Source organism: Rhinolophus sinicus, chromosome 1 (assembly GCF_057876585.1).
Source record: "Rhinolophus sinicus isolate RSI-liver-muscle chromosome 1, RSI-T2T, whole genome shotgun sequence".
Taxonomy (NCBI): domain Eukaryota; kingdom Metazoa; phylum Chordata; class Mammalia; order Chiroptera; family Rhinolophidae; genus Rhinolophus; species Rhinolophus sinicus.
Genome location: NC_142501.1, coordinates 92,819,712 through 92,838,122, shown reverse-complemented (window position 1 = coordinate 92,838,122; position 18,411 = coordinate 92,819,712). Strand labels below are relative to the sequence as shown.

Sequence of the window (18,411 nt, the reverse complement as noted above, 5' to 3'; positions counted from 1 at the left end):
GATGGCCATCAGCTGTGGCTAGTTGGCTGTCAGCTGTAACCAGTGAGCCATTGGCCACTAATATAATTGCTGTGGCTAAGCTAGCAGCAAATGGGGTCTAGCAAGAAGATAGTGGCTGGTAACAAGAGCGGATTGCAGAGAGGCGGATGCCACCACAGAGAATATAGTGATATGACTCCCCTACTTATGGCTCCGTGGGTGTTCCTTTTTGGCCTCACCATATCCTGTGTTCTTATGTGGGGAGCGGGACCAGAGACCCTGCAGGCCTCCCCACACGACACATGGTGCAGCGAGCAGGGTCTCCCGCATGACAATGCTCATGAATTGGAAGAATCAACATAAAAAGGCCATATTACCTAAAGCAATATTTAGATTTAATGCAATCCCCATCAAAATCCCAATGGCATTTTTCCAACAAATATAACAAAAAGAATCATCACATTTGTATGGACCCTCAAGAGACCCCAAATAGCCAAAGCAATCCTGAGTAAAAAGAACAAAGCAGGCGGTATCACACTCCCTGACTTCAAATTATACTACAAAGCTACAGTAATCAAAACAGGATGGTATTGGCAGAAAAACAGACACACAGATCCATGAAATAGAATTGAGAGCCCAGAAATAAACCCACACAAATATGGGCAACTTTCTACAAAGGAGACAAAAACAAACAATGGAGAAAAGAAAGCTTCTCCAATAAATGGTGCTGGGGAGATTCTGGTCGGGATAGCAAAGTAGGTAAAAGCTGTGATTGCCTCCTCTCACAACCACATCAAAATTACAACTAAACTGTGGAGCAGCCATCATTGAGAACACCTGAAGTCTGGCTGAACCGAAGCCCTATAACAAAGGATATACAGAAGCTACCTTGCGATTGGTAGGAGGGGCAGAGCCGCAGAACAGGCTGGTCTCACACCCACGTGTGACCATTAAAAATTGTGAGGGATATATCAGCTGTGGAGGCCCCTCCCCAGAGAAGGGAGGGGCCTCAGCCCCACATCAGGCTCCCCAGACCAGGGTTCCTGTGCTGGGGACAGAAGTCCCCATAACTTCTGGCTGTGAAAACCACTGGAGATGGTGGCTGAGTGAGACAGAGGGCGGCTGTCCTCCCAGGTGCTCCTCTTAAAGGGCCCTCACACAAGGACTTACTCACTGACAAACTGATTAGCTTTGAGCTCCAGCACTGGGGTATCAGCTCAAAAGGTGCCAGGGATAAACAGGGAGGAACTGAATTGTCTGCCCTACAGTGAGGGCTGCAGGGGTAGCTTTCTCCCAGATGGAGAAGCTGGTGGCAACCATTGTTTCTTGGTTGAACCCTCCCCCATCTCAGCATGCAGACACAGGTGGCCATTATATCTGAGTCTCCATCAGCCTGGCTAACACACTTCATTCACCCTGATTACCTGAGACCCTGCCCCACCCAACTTGTGGGCCCACCCAAGACACTTCCAGTGGCTTTTCCATATTAATGGCCTGCCTTGGCTCATCTTGCAGACTTTCCTGAAACGTCTAAAAGGTTCACAAAACCCAAACAAGCAGCATCAGGCTTCAGCATGTCCCATACCTCTGGCTGAGCAGACCCAAGCCTGGCAGTAGCAACAGCCAGCCTTAGTTCACAGCTTGGCCTCTCAAGGCACCTGCAAGCCCAGTGCAGGTGGCAGCCATTTGTAGATTGCTCTGTGGCTCATGTCAGGTGGCCACAGGCAGGGCACAAGCTGCAGCTGAAGTTGGCCTGTGGTGGGTCCCCTCCTAGGAGGCCCTGAAGCTGGCACCCCTGGTGACCAGTTTCAGACCCAGCTGGAGCATCACCTGGCTTCGTCTGGGGATGACACGCCCAAAGGGCACACTGGGCAGGCACCAGAGCCCTGCTAAAGCGAATCCTGCTCTGTAGGGTCAGCCCCTGCACACAGCTCCTCCACTGTATTAATGGCCCATCCTTACAACCAATCAGCCTGAGGATCAATCCCTCCCATTCATGTGCAGACAGCAACCAAGACTCAATTACAACAGGAGGGCACACACAACCCATATAAGAGACACACCTGGAGTAACCGGTTCAGTTGACCAGGAAGACTGCACCACTGACCCCACAGCACACCTACTACATAAGGCCACTCTACTAAGACTGGAAGACACAGCAGCTCTACCTGGTACATAGAAACAAGCACATGGAGGCAGCCAAAATGGGGAGACAAAGAAACATGTCCTGAATGAAACAATAGAACAAAGCTCCAGAAAAAGAACTAAACAAAATGGAGACAAGCAATCTACCAGACATAGAGTTCAAAACACTGGTCATAAAGATGCTCATATAATTCAGGGAGAACTTCAACAGACAGATAGGAATCATAAACATGGAGACAGAAAGCATAGAAAAGAAACAATCAGCAATAAAGAACACAATAACTGAAATGAAGACTACATTAGAGGGAATCAACAAATCAGATGAAGCAGAGGATCAAATTAGTGATTTAGAAAATAAGGTAGCAGAAAACCCCCAGTCAGAACAGCAAAAAGAAAAAAGAATTTTTAAAAAATGAGGATCGTTTAAGGAGAGAGCTCTGGGACAACATCGCGTGTACCAACATTCGTATTATAATGGTATCAGAAGGAGGAGAGAGTGAGCAAGGAATTGAAAACCTATTTGAAGAAATGATGACTGAAAACTGGCGAAGAAAATAAATATACGAGCCCAGGAAATGCAGAGAGTCCTGAACAAGATGAATTCAAAGAGATCCACAACAAGACACATCATAATTTAAATGCCAAAGGTTAAAGACAAAAAAGGGATCTTAAAGCAGCAAAAGAAAGGCAGTTAGTTACCTACAAGGGAGCTATAAGACTGTCATCTGATTTCCCCACAGAAACTTTGCAGGTCAGAGGGATTGGCAGGAAATATTCAAAGTGATGAAAAGTAAGGACCTACAACCAAGACTACTCTACCCAGCAAGGCTGTCATTTAGAATCGAAACACAGATAAAGAGCTTCCCAGACAAGAAAAAGCTAAAGGACTTCATCACCTACAAACCAGAATTACAGGGAATCTTAGAGGGCCTTCTTTAAGATGAAGGAAAAAAAGATAAAAAAAATATGAATAATAAAATGGCAATAACTACATATCTATTAACAATTACTTTCAATGTAAATGGACTAAATGCTCCAACCAAAAGATAAGGGTGGCTGAATGGATAAGAAAACAAGACCCTTACATACGCTGCCCACAAGAGACTCACTTCAGATTGAAAGACACAAACAGACTAAAAGTAAAGGGATGGGAAAAAATATTTCATGAAAATAGAAACAAACAAACAAACAGAAAGCTGGGGTGGCAATATTTATACCAGACAAAATAGACTTTAAAACAAAGGCTATAACAAGTGACAAAGAAGGACCCAGTAATCCCATTTCACGGTATTTATCTGAAGAAACCTCAACTGTTACTTAGAGGGGACGTGTGCATCCATGTGTTCATTGCAGGATTGTTTATAGTGGCCAAGATGTGGAGGCTGCCTGGGTGTCCATTGATGGATGAATAGATAAAGAGTAGGTGGTACATATATACAATGGAATAATGCTCAGCCATGGAAGGGAATGGGTTCTTGCCATTTGTGGGGGCATAGGTGGACCTGGAGGGTATTGTGCTGAATGAAATATGTTAGAAAGAGAGAGACCAATGCAAAGTGATTTCGCTTATATGTGAAATCTAAGTAACAGAATAAACTAACAAAACAGAAACAAACTCATAGAACAGTGAACACTGTGATGGTTGCCAGAAAAGAGGGGGGTTGTGGGTGGGCAAAAAGGGGAAGGAATTAAGTACAAATTGGTTGTTGTGTTACAAGTATTTATGGGGATGTAAGATATAGCATAAGGATTATAGAAAAAAATATGGTAATAACTATGTATGGTGTCAGATAGGTACTATTAATAGATTTATCAGGGTGATAGATGGGAGGGGAGTTGGGGGCAGGTGAAAAAGGTGAAGGGATTAAAAGGTACAAATTGGTAGTTAGAAAACAGTCATGGGGATGTAAAGTAAAGCATAGGGAATATACTCAGTAATATGGTAATAACTATGTATCGTGCCAGGTGGGTACTAGACTAGTCAGGGAAATCACTTCTTAAATTATATAAATGTGTAACCACTATGCTGTACACCTGAAGTTAATATAAAATAATATTGAATTTCAATTGTAATTGAAATTGTTTCATTTATTTTGTTCTTTAGATTCCACATATAAGTGAGATCATATGATATTTGTCTCTCTCTGTCTGACTTATTTCACTTAGCATAATATCCTCTAGGTCCATCCATGTTGTAGCAAATGGTAAGATTTCATTCTTTTATATGGCTGAGTAATATTCTATTGTGTATATGTGCCACTTCTCCATCCAATTGTCTATTGATGGGTACTTAGGTTGCTTCCATATCTCGGCTATTGTAAATGCTGCTGCAATGAACATAGGGGTGCATATATCTTCCTTCATAGAAATACCCAGAAGTGGAATGACTGGGTCATAAGGTAGTTCTATTTTTAATATTTTGAGGAACCTCCGAAGTGTTTTCCATAGTGGCTGCACCAATTTGCAATCCTACCAACAGTGCATGAGTGTTCCCTTTTTTCCACATCTTCACCAACACTTGTTTTTTGCTTTATTGAAGATAGCCATTCTGGCAGGAGTGAGGTTGTATCTCACTGTTTTTTTAATTTGCATTTCTTTGATGATAAGTGATGTTGAGCATCTTTTCAAATGTCTATTGGCCATCCGTATGTCCTCTTTGGAGAAATGTCTATTCAGGTCCTCTACCCATTTTTAAATTTGGTTGTTTATTTTTGTGGTTGTTGAGTTATATGAGTTCTTTATAAATTTTGGACATTAACCCCTTATCAGGTGTATCATTGGTGAATATCTTCTTCCTTTCTGTAGATCGTCTTTTCATTTTGTTGATGGTTTCCTTTGCTGTGCAAAAACTTTGTAAGTTGATGTAGTCCCATTTATTTATTTATTTTCTTTTGTTTCCCTTGCCCAGGGAGGTATATCAGAAAAAAAAAAAATTACTAATTCTTCTAGTTTTACAGTTTCAGGTTCTTACATTTAAGTCTTTAATCCATTTTGAGTTTATTCTTGTAGTATCTCTCTCTACATAGTATCATGGCATCTGCATTATGCTGTGGAGTAAGGAGGTGGCCCAGTTTCATTTTTTTGAATGTATTTGTCCAGTCTTCCCAGCACCATTTATTGAATAGACTCTTTACCCCAGTGTATATTCTTGTCTCCTTTGTCATAGATTAAATGACCATATAGGTGTGGGTTTATCTCTGGGCTCTCTATTCTTTTCCATTGATCTATGTGTCTGTTTTTATGCCAATACTATGTTGTTTTCATTACTATTGCCTTGTAATATTGTTTGATTATCAGGTAGCATACCACCAACTTTGTTCTTTCTATAGATTGCTGTGGCTATTCGGGGTCTTTTATGGTTCCACATAAATTTTAGGATTATTTGTTCTAGTCCTGAGAAAAATGCCATTGGTATTTTGATAGGGATTGCATTGAATGTATAGATTGCTTTGGGTGGTATGGACATTTTAACTATATTAATTCTGCCTATCCATGAGTTGGTATATGCTTCCATTTATTTGCATCTGCCTCAGTTTCTTTCTTCAGTGTCTTACAATTTTCTATTACAGGTCTTTTACTTCCTTGGTTAAATTTCTTCCTAGGTATTTCATTCTTGTTTGATGCACTTGTAAATGGAATTGTTTTCTTAAGTTCTCTTTCTGATAGTTTGTTATTGGTGTATAAAAATGCGATCAATTTCTGAATATTAATTTTGAATCCTGCTACTTTACTGAATTCATTTATGAGATCTAATAGTTTTTTAGTGGAGTCTTTAGGGTTCTCTCTATATAGTATCATGTCATCTGCAAATAATAACAGTTTTACTTCTTCCTTTCCAATTTTGATGCCTTTTATTTCTTTGTCTTGTCTGATTGCTGTGGCCAGGACTTCCAGTACTGTGTTGAATAGAAGTGGAGAAAGTGGACCAACCTTGCTTTGTTCCTGATCTTAAGGAGAACGCTGTTAGCTTTTCTCTGTTGAGTGTGAGGTTAGCTGTGGGTTTGTCATATATGGCCTTTCTTATGTTGAGGTATGTTCCCCCATTCCCACTTTGCTGAGAGTTTTTATCATAAATGGATGCTGGATGCTCAGTAAAATTTTAGGGCCAATAAAGTTGAACCCTCTCATTTCCCAGATGGGGAAACAGCATCAGCGGTCAAACAGTAAGGCCACAGTGCTGGCCAGACTTACATCCTTGGCTTCCTCACCTGCAGGCCCAGAGTGCCTCCCACATCATCACAGGTCCCTCAAGTGGCAGTGATACCATTTCTCATCAGCCCTGGTGGCACATGAACCCTGAAAACATAAATGAACCAACACACGAACTATAAACTGTCCTCACTCTCTAATGCCCGATGGGCATCCTGCTGAGAAAGCTGTGTTCTCCTGCAAACTACAGGGCTCTGCACCCTGCAGGGCATATTCTTGATCTGGAAAAGAGTCTGAAGCCATCTCCTTTCATTTCTCTGGGAGAAGCACTGGAGACTGTATTTGCTTGTCTATAAATGAAGGACAATGTCCCTGCCTTCCTACACTGTTGGGCTGATCAGTTAAGCAACAAAGCCCTTGGAGTCGGAGCATTTGGCACCGATCCTGAATAGTGCTTCTAGTTGGTGGTAACCCTAACATTTATTGCCTACATTTTGTTCTCAAATCAGAACCTTTTCATCACTGGGAGAATGTCTGAGCGCTTTAGTAAATAGAAGTTATTGTGTGATTGGACACATTCTTTGTCATTATTAATTTTTAATGAGCTGTATGTAGCACACCAATTAACAGAGACTTTCCCAGGGCAGTCACATGCTGTTATTGATATTCAGCAACTTCTTAGTAAAACTCCATGACAGCAGGGACCGGAACTTCTGATATCTGCTCATTGTTTAAGTTAACTTGGCTTGCTGCGTTTGGTCATCTTTCTTATTGCCCGCTGAGGCTGTGGCTCATCGTAACCTATTAAGTCTCTCTTCAAGAGGTGGATTTAAAAGAGACTTTGTTGCTAGAAGCTCATGGGGCTTACAGGTAAAATCTTTTCCCTATACATGGAATACCCATCATTTGTCTCACTTTGTAGGGAGAGAAACGGAGGCAAAGCATGAAGCAGGGAACAGAGAGGTTGTCAGCAGAGTTGGGACTGTAACTGCACCCCTGAACTCCAGTCCAGGGACGCCTTTGGAGACACCTGGAAGGGAGAGGGACAGGGGTTGCTGAATCAGAAGAGGGAGGGGCGGCAGGGGAAGATGAGGCATCATGCTGGGGGATGCGGGAGAGGGTGGGCATCAATCCCTAGAGGCTGTGAACAGGAAAGGTGTTGGGGTTTGGGGCACAGTATGTGGGACCTTATTCTAAGTTCTGTTCTGTGTCTGACACGCAAGACATGCTTATGCCGGGGAGCTGAATTCAGACTCCTCCCAGCAAAACCAGCCAACTAATCTGGAATATTCCAAGGCCACGCTGTTCATAGTGTCTTCCAGAGGGCTCTGCTCTGCCTCAGCGAGCAAGAAGGTGGGAGGGGGCACTGACCTTGCCTGGGCCTTGCTTCCTTCCCTCTTGGGTTGCTGTGAACTAATGTGTGCAAGGGAGCTCTGTAACCCCCAGAGACTATACAAAACCAGAGGGCCCCTTCATGACTGCCATCAGTCTTCTTACAGATGGTGTAGGAATCAAGCGTCCTGTCTGCCTGCCACCAGGTAGCTGTGTGACTCTGAGAAAGCCTTTTAACTTGTTGGGCTGCAGTGTTTCCATCTGTAGGCTAGAAACTTGGTTGGACGGGATATCTAAAGTCCTTCCTCACTTAGGCATTCCGATTCAGGAACAGCACCATGCGAGGAACGTAGGGGACAATATTTTATTACCTCCTGTTTCAGCGAAAGAAGTGGTAGAGAAGGGGATCTGGAAGATCTGCAGAAAGAACTTCTGAATGGGCTGGGCAGGGGGACGGGGCAGCCTGGGCCCCGTGAGAAGTAGAGTGAGGGACAGACTTGCGGGTAGCCCTCTGCACCTGCCCTGTACTTGTAAGTAGCCTTATAAGTCTCCTTTCATTTCGCTCTAAGTTCCTCTCACATTTAAGACCACTTTAGGACAAAAGGGATGAAAAGGCAGAGGAAGCAAAATAGAAAGTGAGGGGAGAAAGAGGTCCAAGTCCAAGGAGATGAAAGGAGAGAAAGAAGGTGGAGCGGCAAGAAGGCCTGCTAAAGGCAAGGGGTAGCAGCTGGTGTGGGAGGAGGAGAGCATGGGAGGAGGGAGGACACGCAGAGCCAGGCCAGGCCCTCATCACAGATGCGGAACAGAGGTCTAGAGGGAGAACTGCCCTGCCCAAGGTCACTGAGCTGGCTAGAGGTGAAGGTAGAGCCGGAGTTTTCTGCCTACTCTAGGCGTGTGGGCTACTGTACCACTTGCAGCACGTTGCCTTTTTAGGGCGTTAAGTCACATTAACCAGGAGTAAAGGGGGGTCAGGGAAGATGATGACACAGTGGTGGAAAAAGCAGGGGACAGGGAGGGAAGCAGTGTGGATCTGAGCCCCTGATCTAACTTGGGATCTTCTTTGAAGTTCAATTTCCAAGATCTGTAAATTTCAGGGGCTGAGTTACTTGATTTCTGAGTATCAGCTCTGGACAGACTTTCCCTCATCAAATCTGGAATGGTGAGGCATCCTTACACGCCCATGAGGGTAACGAGGTGTTTGCCGGGACCGGCTCTGGTGGCCTCCTCTAGCACAGCGCAGGCTTTCCCCTGGGCCACAGTACGCTGTCCTGGAAGTAGTAATTGTGACTGTGGCCCACCTTACCGAACAGCAAATTTCAGGCAGGCTGGCACAACTACTTTTGAACTATCAAAGTGCGAAAACACACAGACAAGTTGTTTTTAACAGCTTTAATATGCCTCCAGTGGGTCTGATTAATCGGCAGCATTAGCTAATCAGTGTGGCCAATTTCACAGTTACTAATCCCCAGTAGGGGAGAACCCATTCTGGAAGGAAAACTGCATTGCAGGACGAGAGTGGTTCACCTGGGTACTTGGGCACTTGGGTGAGTTTTTCACTTGTGCAGCAGGAAGCTCTAAGTCAAGGATCCACTCTGTCATTAACAATAAGAAAAGAGCGTTAGGTGTCCTGTAGCATCAGATCTCTAGCTGAGTACCCAGAGAGAGCAGGATAGCCTGATCCGACCTGCAGAAGGGAGGCTGTGCAGGTGGGACAGGTGGGTTACTTTGGTCCGGTCCGATGCCAGCCAGCTCTGCTACCAGCTTATCATGTCCAGGGTGGGTTAATGAACCTCCCTGGAATTCAAGATCCATCATCCATTCTGACACTCTTCAGGGGATTTATGAGACATTTAGCTGTTTCTCTGCAGTGCAGTCTTTGGAATGTTTCAGCAGTGGCTTTAGAAAACTGCCTATTGGCTCGGAACCCAGGACCCACCAGTCTGTTCCCTGCTGACTTTTCTCAGCTGGTTCTCACTACTTCTGTGTTCATACTACTTCCTCCTTGGTAGTGGTTTGGTCCACACATAGGCCTATGTGCTGGCTTGGGCTGGCCTGCATTGGTGACCCAAACAAATGAGGTTTTTACCTCAAATGTCCTTCCATCTCCATCCCTACCTCTTTTACATAAAGCTCAAGGCTCATCTCAAATACTGCCTCCTCCATAAAACTTTTCTGGACTGCCATAGTCCCTGGGAAACTTGTCCCTTGAATCCATTTCATTATCTATACTATGCAAGTCAAATAATCATACACATGCCTCTCTGGCACTTTTTGGTCTCGGGTTGATATTTAACTCTTGAATATTCTTTATCTTTAAAGTATATCTGTTTTGTCTTTATAGTGATCTTGTCACATATTTCTGTTTTACATGTGTAATGTAATGTAATGTAATGTAACAGCTACCATTTAACTGAGCGCTTACCATAAGCAAGGCACTGTTTAAATGCTTTGCATGCCTCAATTCATTTAGTTCTTCAAACAACATATGAAATAAGTTCTATTATTACTCCCATTTTACAAATGAGGAAACCAAGGCACAGAAAGGCTTAGTAACTTTCCCAAGGTCACAGAGTAAGTCAGTGGCAGAAGCCAGGCAGTCTGATTCAAGAGCTCATGCTCAAAACCACTAATCCCCAGTGTCTAAAACCACTAAAATCACTGTGTCTTAAGTCTTTCCTCATGTTTTCTGTATGGTACCCACTCAGCAAATACTTGCTGGCAGACTGGTACTGATTTGTTTTCAGGAAACAGTTCTAACCTGAGCAAGGAAAATAGGAAGAAAGAGTTTGACTCCTCTCCACACATGGTCTTCACTGCTCCTTCTCACTTCTCAATTAGGAAGCAAACCCTTGTATAATAACAAGCTGTTTTCTATTCTGTGTGCTTCCAGAAATAACACTTTTAACTGAGAAAGAGACTAACCTTAAAAAATTTCCTATCACAGGAAAACACGCATCCCATGCAGTCTTAAAAGCATCAAGTACCTTGACAGATGGGGACAGTGACCTGTTTATTTCCGTCCCCAGTGCCTCACTTGGTGCTCGGCTCACAGGAAGTGCTCAGTAAATGTTCATGGTGAGTGGATGGTGGTTTCTGAGGCTGGTGCTGCTCTAGCATGCAGGTGACTGTTCAATCCCCTTCATCGTCAGATCAAGTCTGGGCTGCTGTGTGTTTTTGTCAGAGACCTAACAGATCTAAGACACTTTCTCACCTCCCTCTGTGTGCTCCCCTTATTCAGTCCACTCCTGAAAATTCTTTTCCAGGAGGGCATATAGGATTATACGGAAAGGAGGAAATGACCTGTTGGTTATTGTTCCACAAACAAATGTACTCCTTACATACGAGTACACACTGCAAATATTTAATCACAACCCTCCCGATTTATCGTTCACATTCATTGTACATGTTTACTGTTCCATATGACTTGTCCTTTGGTATAACGTGCACGCTTCACAGCACTTCTGCTTGGGAGGGTGGAACCTCACGAGCAGTGGGAACTGATTTCCTTTATTGTGGAAGAGTCTTGATGAAGCAAAATGGACAAATCTTGCAATTACACAGAATTTCACTAAGAGAGTTGACTGATTTCTACATCTACAATGAAATTAACCCCTAAACCGAACACCCTTACTGTGCACAACTCCAGGGCCACAACTGTGCTCCTTCCCTTCCATAATTTCCTGGACTGCCCCTCCTTGATTGTCCTTCAAGATCCATCCCAGTGGCCACCTCCTGCAAGAAGCCTTTCCTGATTCTCTATCCTCACCCCCAAAAAGTAGGTGTCCCAGAAGCAAACTTGAACTCATCACAGAACTCATCACTTTTTATTTGAACTTTTTTGAGTGGGAGAAGGGACTCTCCAATTTTGTTCTATACCATCAATTCTATGAACACTTCTACACTCAGGCTCTTTGAGAACACACTTAACACCTGATTCATTTCTGTATCTGCTGTCTAGCTAGCAAAATCTTACATAAATCAGGCACTCAGTAGGTTTTGTGAACAAATTAATAAATGACTCATGGATTTGTACCCTCACAGTTCTCTCTCCCCCTCCATAATCTGTGATCTTAAGATTCCAATGGTATTTAATACACATATGGACATTTAAAAAATAATGGCAACTTTTTGGGCTTAGTGTTACAAATCCCATAAATCACCCAATTAACCTATTTGATATAAAAAATAACCACTTAAATATCCACATACCTCCTAGGTGTATATCACACAATTGTCATGAAGACCAAATAAAATAGAAGAAGTAAAAACCCTTTGGAAAAGCTAAAGAAGTCACATACATATATATGGAAGGTCTTTTAGCATCAGCATTATTATAGTGAGCCAGTTAGTGTTTTGTAACCGCTGTGTGTAGCACTGCCACCCAGTCATGAGGGGACTGTGTGACGAACAAAGATTTATCTGGCATTATAGATGCTGAGGTGACAGCAGTGAACAAAACAAACAGAAATGTCTTCTTGGAGGTTATATTCTTGTGAGGCAAGGAGTATTAAGTAAACATTGTAAATACACAGTATGACAGATGGTGAAAAGTGACGTGGGAAAAATAAAGCAGAGGAGCACAGGAAGTGTGAGGAGGCTGAACGGGTAGTGAGGGAAGGCCTCTCTGCTAAGATATGTCAGAGAGGAGTTGAGCCGGCCAGCCGTGTGCGTAGCTGAGTAAGGGTATCCAGACAGAGGCAGCAGCAGCTGCAAAGGCCCTGCAATGGTAGTGAGCTCGGGACACGGGAGGCTCAGCAAGGTCACTGAGGCAGGCGAGGAGGGAGAGAAGGGAAAGGTAGAAGGAGACGAGGTCAGGGGGATGGGGGAGATCATGCGGGGTCTCGTGGGCCTCTGGGCCTCATTCAGTGTGTCGGGAGCCTTGCAGGTTCTAAGAAGAGCAGAGACATGTATTTTAAAGAGGACTGTTTTGGCTGCTGTGCCAAGACTAGGCTGTGACAAAAGGCAAGGGTGGACACAAAGAATCCTGTTAGGAGACTGCTGTAATAATCCAGGTGAGAGACAATAGTGGTTGGCATGGAAGTAAATGTGCAGGTGGTAAGAAACAGTGCGATTCTTGATGTATTTTAAAGGTACAGGTGATAGAATTTTCTGAAGGATTAGATACAAAGGGTGAAAGCGAGAAAGAAGCCTGAGTAGCTGGAAGCATGAGGTTGACATTTATCAAGATGGGAAAGACTTTGGGAAGATTGGGAGTTCTGTTATACATGTGGTTAAATTCAAGGTGCTTTTTAGATGTCTGAAGAAATGGAGGAGGCAGATAGGCATACAAATCTGGAGTTTGGTGAAAAGGTCTGAGCTGGTGACACATGTTGGTAGCTATTTGAAGATATATATATAATATTCAGTGCCATGAGACTAGACATGATAACTAGGGTCTGGGTGTAGGTAGAGAAGATTCTGAAGATTGAGCCCTGGAGCTGTCCAATGTTAGAAGATGAGGGGAAAATCAGCAAATAATTCTGAGAAGGAAAAACAAGTGAAGTAAGGTAGCACTAAGAAAAAACAGTGTCCCGGAAGTCAAGTGATCAAGCAAAATGGCACCAGAGAACTGGCCACCGGATTTTGTAACATGGAAATCATGGTGGTCTCAACAAACAACACTTTGGTGCAGTAGTAGAGGAGATAGCCTGACTGGGGTGGATTCGAGAGAGAACGGGAAGACAAGAATTGCAGACAATGGGTAAAGGCAAGTCTTTTCAGGGGTTTTGCTGAATCATAAAAGGAGACACCCTAAAGTGATGCAAAGTGGGAGAAGGAGGCATTTGTCTAGGTTTGTAGCCTACATTTGCTGACATTTTCCTAGATAATATCAACCAAACTGGTATAGTGCACTTACTCACCTTGGTCTACAAACTTTACGATTTCAAAAAGTCACACAGATACTATTCCATTGAGAAAGGGTGAAAGGCTGGATTAGCCCTTTCTTTATGCTCCAAAAAGAGCTGTTCTCTATTGGTGACTCACAGAAAACAAGACATAGTCATTAGCCCTATGCATAAGTATGGAGGTACCCGCAAGGCTGGCCTACAACTGCAAAGCCATCGCAGTGTCAACATCTTTAATGACAAAAATATCTTCCTGAACTGCATGGCAGGTAATATCGGGACCTTACGTATTTGTGGTGCTATCTCATATCTTTATCTTCTTGATGAGAGAATTCCAAGAACTGTGATCTCTTCCTGATCACCACAATACAGTACTACCATTATTTAGATGCATATGGAGACAAGACACCTTCTTTAGGAAGTTTCTTTTACAGTGAAACCCCAGCCACTCTATCTGATCTAATTCTCCCTTTTAATGCACTGAAGCATGAGTGGCTCTCAACTGTATGTATCTCTAATTAAGAATCTCTGTACTGGTGTAATTACTGTAACTATTACTGTTAATAACAATCTCCTCACTCTCTTTATGATAGATTGTACTATTTGTTCACAGTTATTCACGCATGCTTCTCTGTAGGTACAGTATACTTCTTTGTCCCATTATCTTTGGGACAAACATAGCCATGTGACTTGCTTTGGCTACCAGAATGTGAACAGCTGTGCTATAAGACATATTGGTGCAAAACCTTAAAATATGCTTGTGTGGTTTAGTTCTATGCCCCCTTTGCAAGCATCTGCCCTCTGCCATGAGAACAACATGTCCCATGTGCTGGATGCTTCTTCATCTTGGGCTCTGGAATGAGATGGATGACTGGTCAAGCCTAGGGCCCACTGAGCCCAGAATAGCTGCAGCTGGCCAACAGCTTCATGTACCATGAGCCAGGTGTAAGTGTTTCTGGTTTGAAGTCACTGGAAGTTTGGGGTTGTTAGTTCCTATATATACTGATACACTCTTTGTTAGATTGTCATATTCCTCAAGTGAAAGGACCACATTCATTCCTTATGCTATGTCCTCCTACCCAGCACAAAGCTCTGAGATTGTGGGCCCCTGATAAGCACGTACATAGCAGGGTAAGATTCATTATGTCACTTGTATCTTGGTTGGCTGAAGTTTGGAATCAATTCCTAGTTCCTGTCACTGACACACTGGCTGCATCAGCGTGAGAAGCTCTCTAGAGTCATGTTCAAAGCCATTCTCACCCTGCCTTCGCATCTCTTGATTTTGGTCTGTTGAGTTATGGCTGACTGACCAACAAAATCCAAATAATTTAGGCTTCACAAAAGGGGAATTGGGTCTTGGCCAGCACATACACTGTTTCTGTTCCTAGATGTCCCCAAATGGTTAAGGCCAAGTAGAGAGAATCTGCTCCAAATGTGCTGCGTGGCTCAGCTCCGTGCTCACCTTTGAGTTTAAGGCAGGCTGCAAGCTTTGCCCAGGGCCTCGCTACAAAGAGAACAGTGTAACTTTTGTTGTTTCCCCTACAATATTCCTCATAGTTCTGGGCTTCAAGGGACTTGGAATGTAATTGAAGAGACAGGATATACACGTAAACTTGATTGTCTAAGACAATCAAGAGGTAATTCTTTATAGGAGGTCATGTGGTACAGTAGGAAAGAGTTGGTTTGAAAGCCAGGAGACCTGGTTCTAGTCCTGCTTTGCTGCTGGTTAATTAAGTTACTTTGGGAAGATCTGTTCACTATTAGGTACACGGACAAAAAGGATTGAACAAGTTAATATAAAGTCCCTCACGTTTCTACGATTGTGTGACTCTAAGAGAGATGACCAAGCAGTGCAATGTCACCAAGTGCTCCATCTCTGGGGCAGGTGCTAAAGGCTGGGTGTTCAAAGGGCCTCTTTGTTTTCCGGTTCCCTGTCCCCATCTCCAAACTAGTTTGCTTCCAGCCTGGTCATGAGATCTCCTCTGCCTTAAGTCTTGGGCTGGGTCTGACGGAGCTGATTTGAGAGTGTAAAGTCTCAGCAAACAAGTCCAAAATTATGCTCAGATACCACAAATTGAACAAGGAGGATATGCTCTCCCAAAGCTGACTCAGGCCCCAGGAACACCTTGAGCTGGGGTTCGCCGGAGGCTGCTGTGTGCAGTGCCTGGGGCTCCTCGATAATGGGACATGCTTCTGGAAGCACGGGAAGGAGAGCTGTCCCTGTGACTGATATCCCGATAGGTCATGTCTCTCCAACACCATTCTACCTAACTGGGATTGCTGAACACCCTCCACCCCTTGGGGAAAGCCAGTTCTCATCTGACAGGTGGAGTCCATAAATAGGGCTTCTGAGACTGGGGATGCCCCATTTGACATGCGAGGTGGAAGGGGCTGGAGGAAATGGTGAAACAGAACTTTCAGAACATCCACTGATGTTTTTATGATTGTTCTTTGGAAAAATACAGGAAGTAGAGATAATCCTATTGGCTAAAATAGCCTACGAGCCTTGGGGATTAGCTGTCTCTGCTCACCTTGCTCTTTTGCTGCAAACACATTTAAATTCCCAGCCCAGGGCCCTGCAGGGCCGCAGGCTTGTTTTCTCTGTGTGGGCTGTCTTCATTTGGCTGTGTGACTGCTGTGATTTTTTCCCCCAGGTGTTTACAGAAGCTGGGACCACGGTGTGTTATAATGGACTCACATCAGAGTTGGGTTTTTTTTTTTAAAACAAAAGAACTCATTTTAAAAAAACAAACAAAAAAACCCCTCTCCATTTATATAAAATCAGATTCCTCTGCAAAGTGCTCCTAGCAATTCAGCGGAGGAAAGCGGAAGGTGGTGACAGCATAACGTTGTAAACAAAAATAACGGCGTTACTTACTCGGGACTCCGGACACCAGCCGCAGGGGGCGCAGCACGCGAAATGCCCTCAGCGCCTTCACGTCAAATCCAGCCCCCTTCCCTCCTAGGGCGTTGGCCCCGTCAGCTTTGGTTGCTTGTTCTAAAATTGCACTAAAAAGCCTAGAAGAGAGGAAAGAGAGAAGGAGCTGTCAGGACAGTGTTTCTTTGCTGAGCTGGGCTCGGAATTCTCTGAAAGAAGCCTGGAAAGCAGAGTTTGCAGCTGTCTCCAGCCCAGGCGCAAGTGCGGAGGTGTGTGCCCAGGAGGGTCCGTGACCATGGGAAATTGACAATCTGTCAGTGTGGGTATCACCCCTGCCAAGGGCATAACCACCATCCAGAAGGTCTGAGAGAGGCGACCTGCACGCCCTTTGCCATCATAAAGCTGTGAGAACACATCTGGTTTTGTGTGAGCTGGGCCCCTGGACAGAGTGTAAAGCAAGGGAAGTTTGCTGCCAGGGCCCGACCCTTTACAGCGCCCTCTGCCCCCTCCGTGGTATCCTAGCTCCTGCCCTCACGTGGCCTGGAGTCACGTTCTGTCTCCTCCCTCTCCGCCTCCTTCCTCCTAACACCCCCTCTCTTTGACTTGTACCTGGGCACAAATAAATGGTCTCAAAGAAATCTTTGTGCTGGTGCATAAGAGACGCTCAACAGAAATATGTTGAACAAACGAATGAATGGTCGAATGGTTAAATGCGTAAGCTTCCAGCGGGAGCAAAACCATACGTTAAAGCACGTAACTGAGACATGGGAACTTCAGCTCTGCTACTCTGTGTTTATGTTTGTATATTCATTAATCCAGCAAACATGCACACCTACTGTGTGCCAGGTACTGTTCTAGACACCAAGGCTACAGCAAAACAGACAAAGTACTTACCCTCTTGGAGTTGACATTCTAGTGGGGGAGTCAGACAATAAACTAAATAATCAGTAAATGTAAATCACATTTAGAGAGTGGTAAGTGATAAGAAGACAAATGCCGCAAGGGAGAGGAGTCTGGAGTGGCCAGGAGGTAGGCCTTCCTGTTTGATATCAAAAGGCTGGGAAAGAAAATTGTCCTTAGCTGACATTTGAGCAGAGCCCTAACGAAAGTGCAGGAGTGGACACAGCTCTCTGGGAAGACTTTTCCAGGCCGAGGAGATGGTTGGTGCACAGGGCCCGAGGGAGGGACAAGTGGCGGGGTGGCTGGAGCAAAGCAGGTCAATGGAGAAGAGTGGGAGACGAAGTGGGAGCTAAAGCAGGGCCCCCCATCCGGTGCTTGCTTTCCTCTCTGAGTTGGAAGCCACTGGGGGGTTTCGAGCAGGAGAGTGACATGATTCTTTTAAAAGACTTGCTCTGATGTTGTGGCGAGGCCAGGGCAGGCTGCTGTACTAAGCCAGGTGCGGAGGCTTAGACTAGATGGTGGTGTTGGAGGGGCTGAGGCATAGTTGGATTTTGGATTTATTTTAAGATGGAGGTGATGGGATTGGCTGATGGACTGGATGTGAGGTGTGAGGAAGACAGAAGAATAAAAGACCATCCCAATAGCTTTGGCTTGAGCAACTGGAAGGGTGAGGTATGGTGGAATGGACATCAAGGGTTGTATTTTGCACTTTTTGAAGTTTGAGTTGTCGATTTGACCTCTGAGTAGATATCTTGAGTCGGCTCTATTGGGTCTGGATTTCTGGGGATGGAGTCCAGGCTGGAGACAAAGTTTGGCTGTTGTATAAATTGTATTAAAGTCAGATCCGACTTTAATTGTCTAGGAGGCTAGTATAGACAGTGAAGATGTGATAGGACTGAGCCCTAGGCTCCAAACTTGAGGGGCCGTGGAGAGAAGAAATCAAGGAGAGACTGAGACAAGTGGCTGGAATGCTGGGCTGTGAAGGAAATGGTCATGAGAAGACAGTGGTTAACTGTGTCAAGCGCTGCAAATACAAGGATGGACCATTGGCCACCGGATTTCACAACATGAAGACCATTGAGACATTGAAAACAAGTTTTGGTGGGACCAAAGCCTAATAGATATAAGTTCAGGAGCGGATAGGAGGAGAAAGTGAGGATGGAGAATAGACAGCTCTGTCCA

At 44.3% G+C, this 18,411-nt stretch overlaps 1 protein-coding gene across 45 annotated transcripts in view; it reads right to left on the bottom strand.

The window, feature by feature from the left end:
- Window positions 1-18,411, bottom strand: part of CACNA1C (calcium voltage-gated channel subunit alpha1 C) — a 721,586-nt gene that overhangs the window by 221,857 nt on the left and 481,318 nt on the right. For all 45 annotated transcript variants that reach the window (XM_088801728.1, XM_088801716.1, XM_088801731.1 and 42 more), the window contains one exon: window positions 16,330-16,469. In XM_088801728.1, coding sequence (XP_088657854.1) covers window positions 16,330-16,469 — 140 coding nt within the window. The remainder of the gene's footprint in view (window positions 1-16,329; window positions 16,470-18,411) is intronic.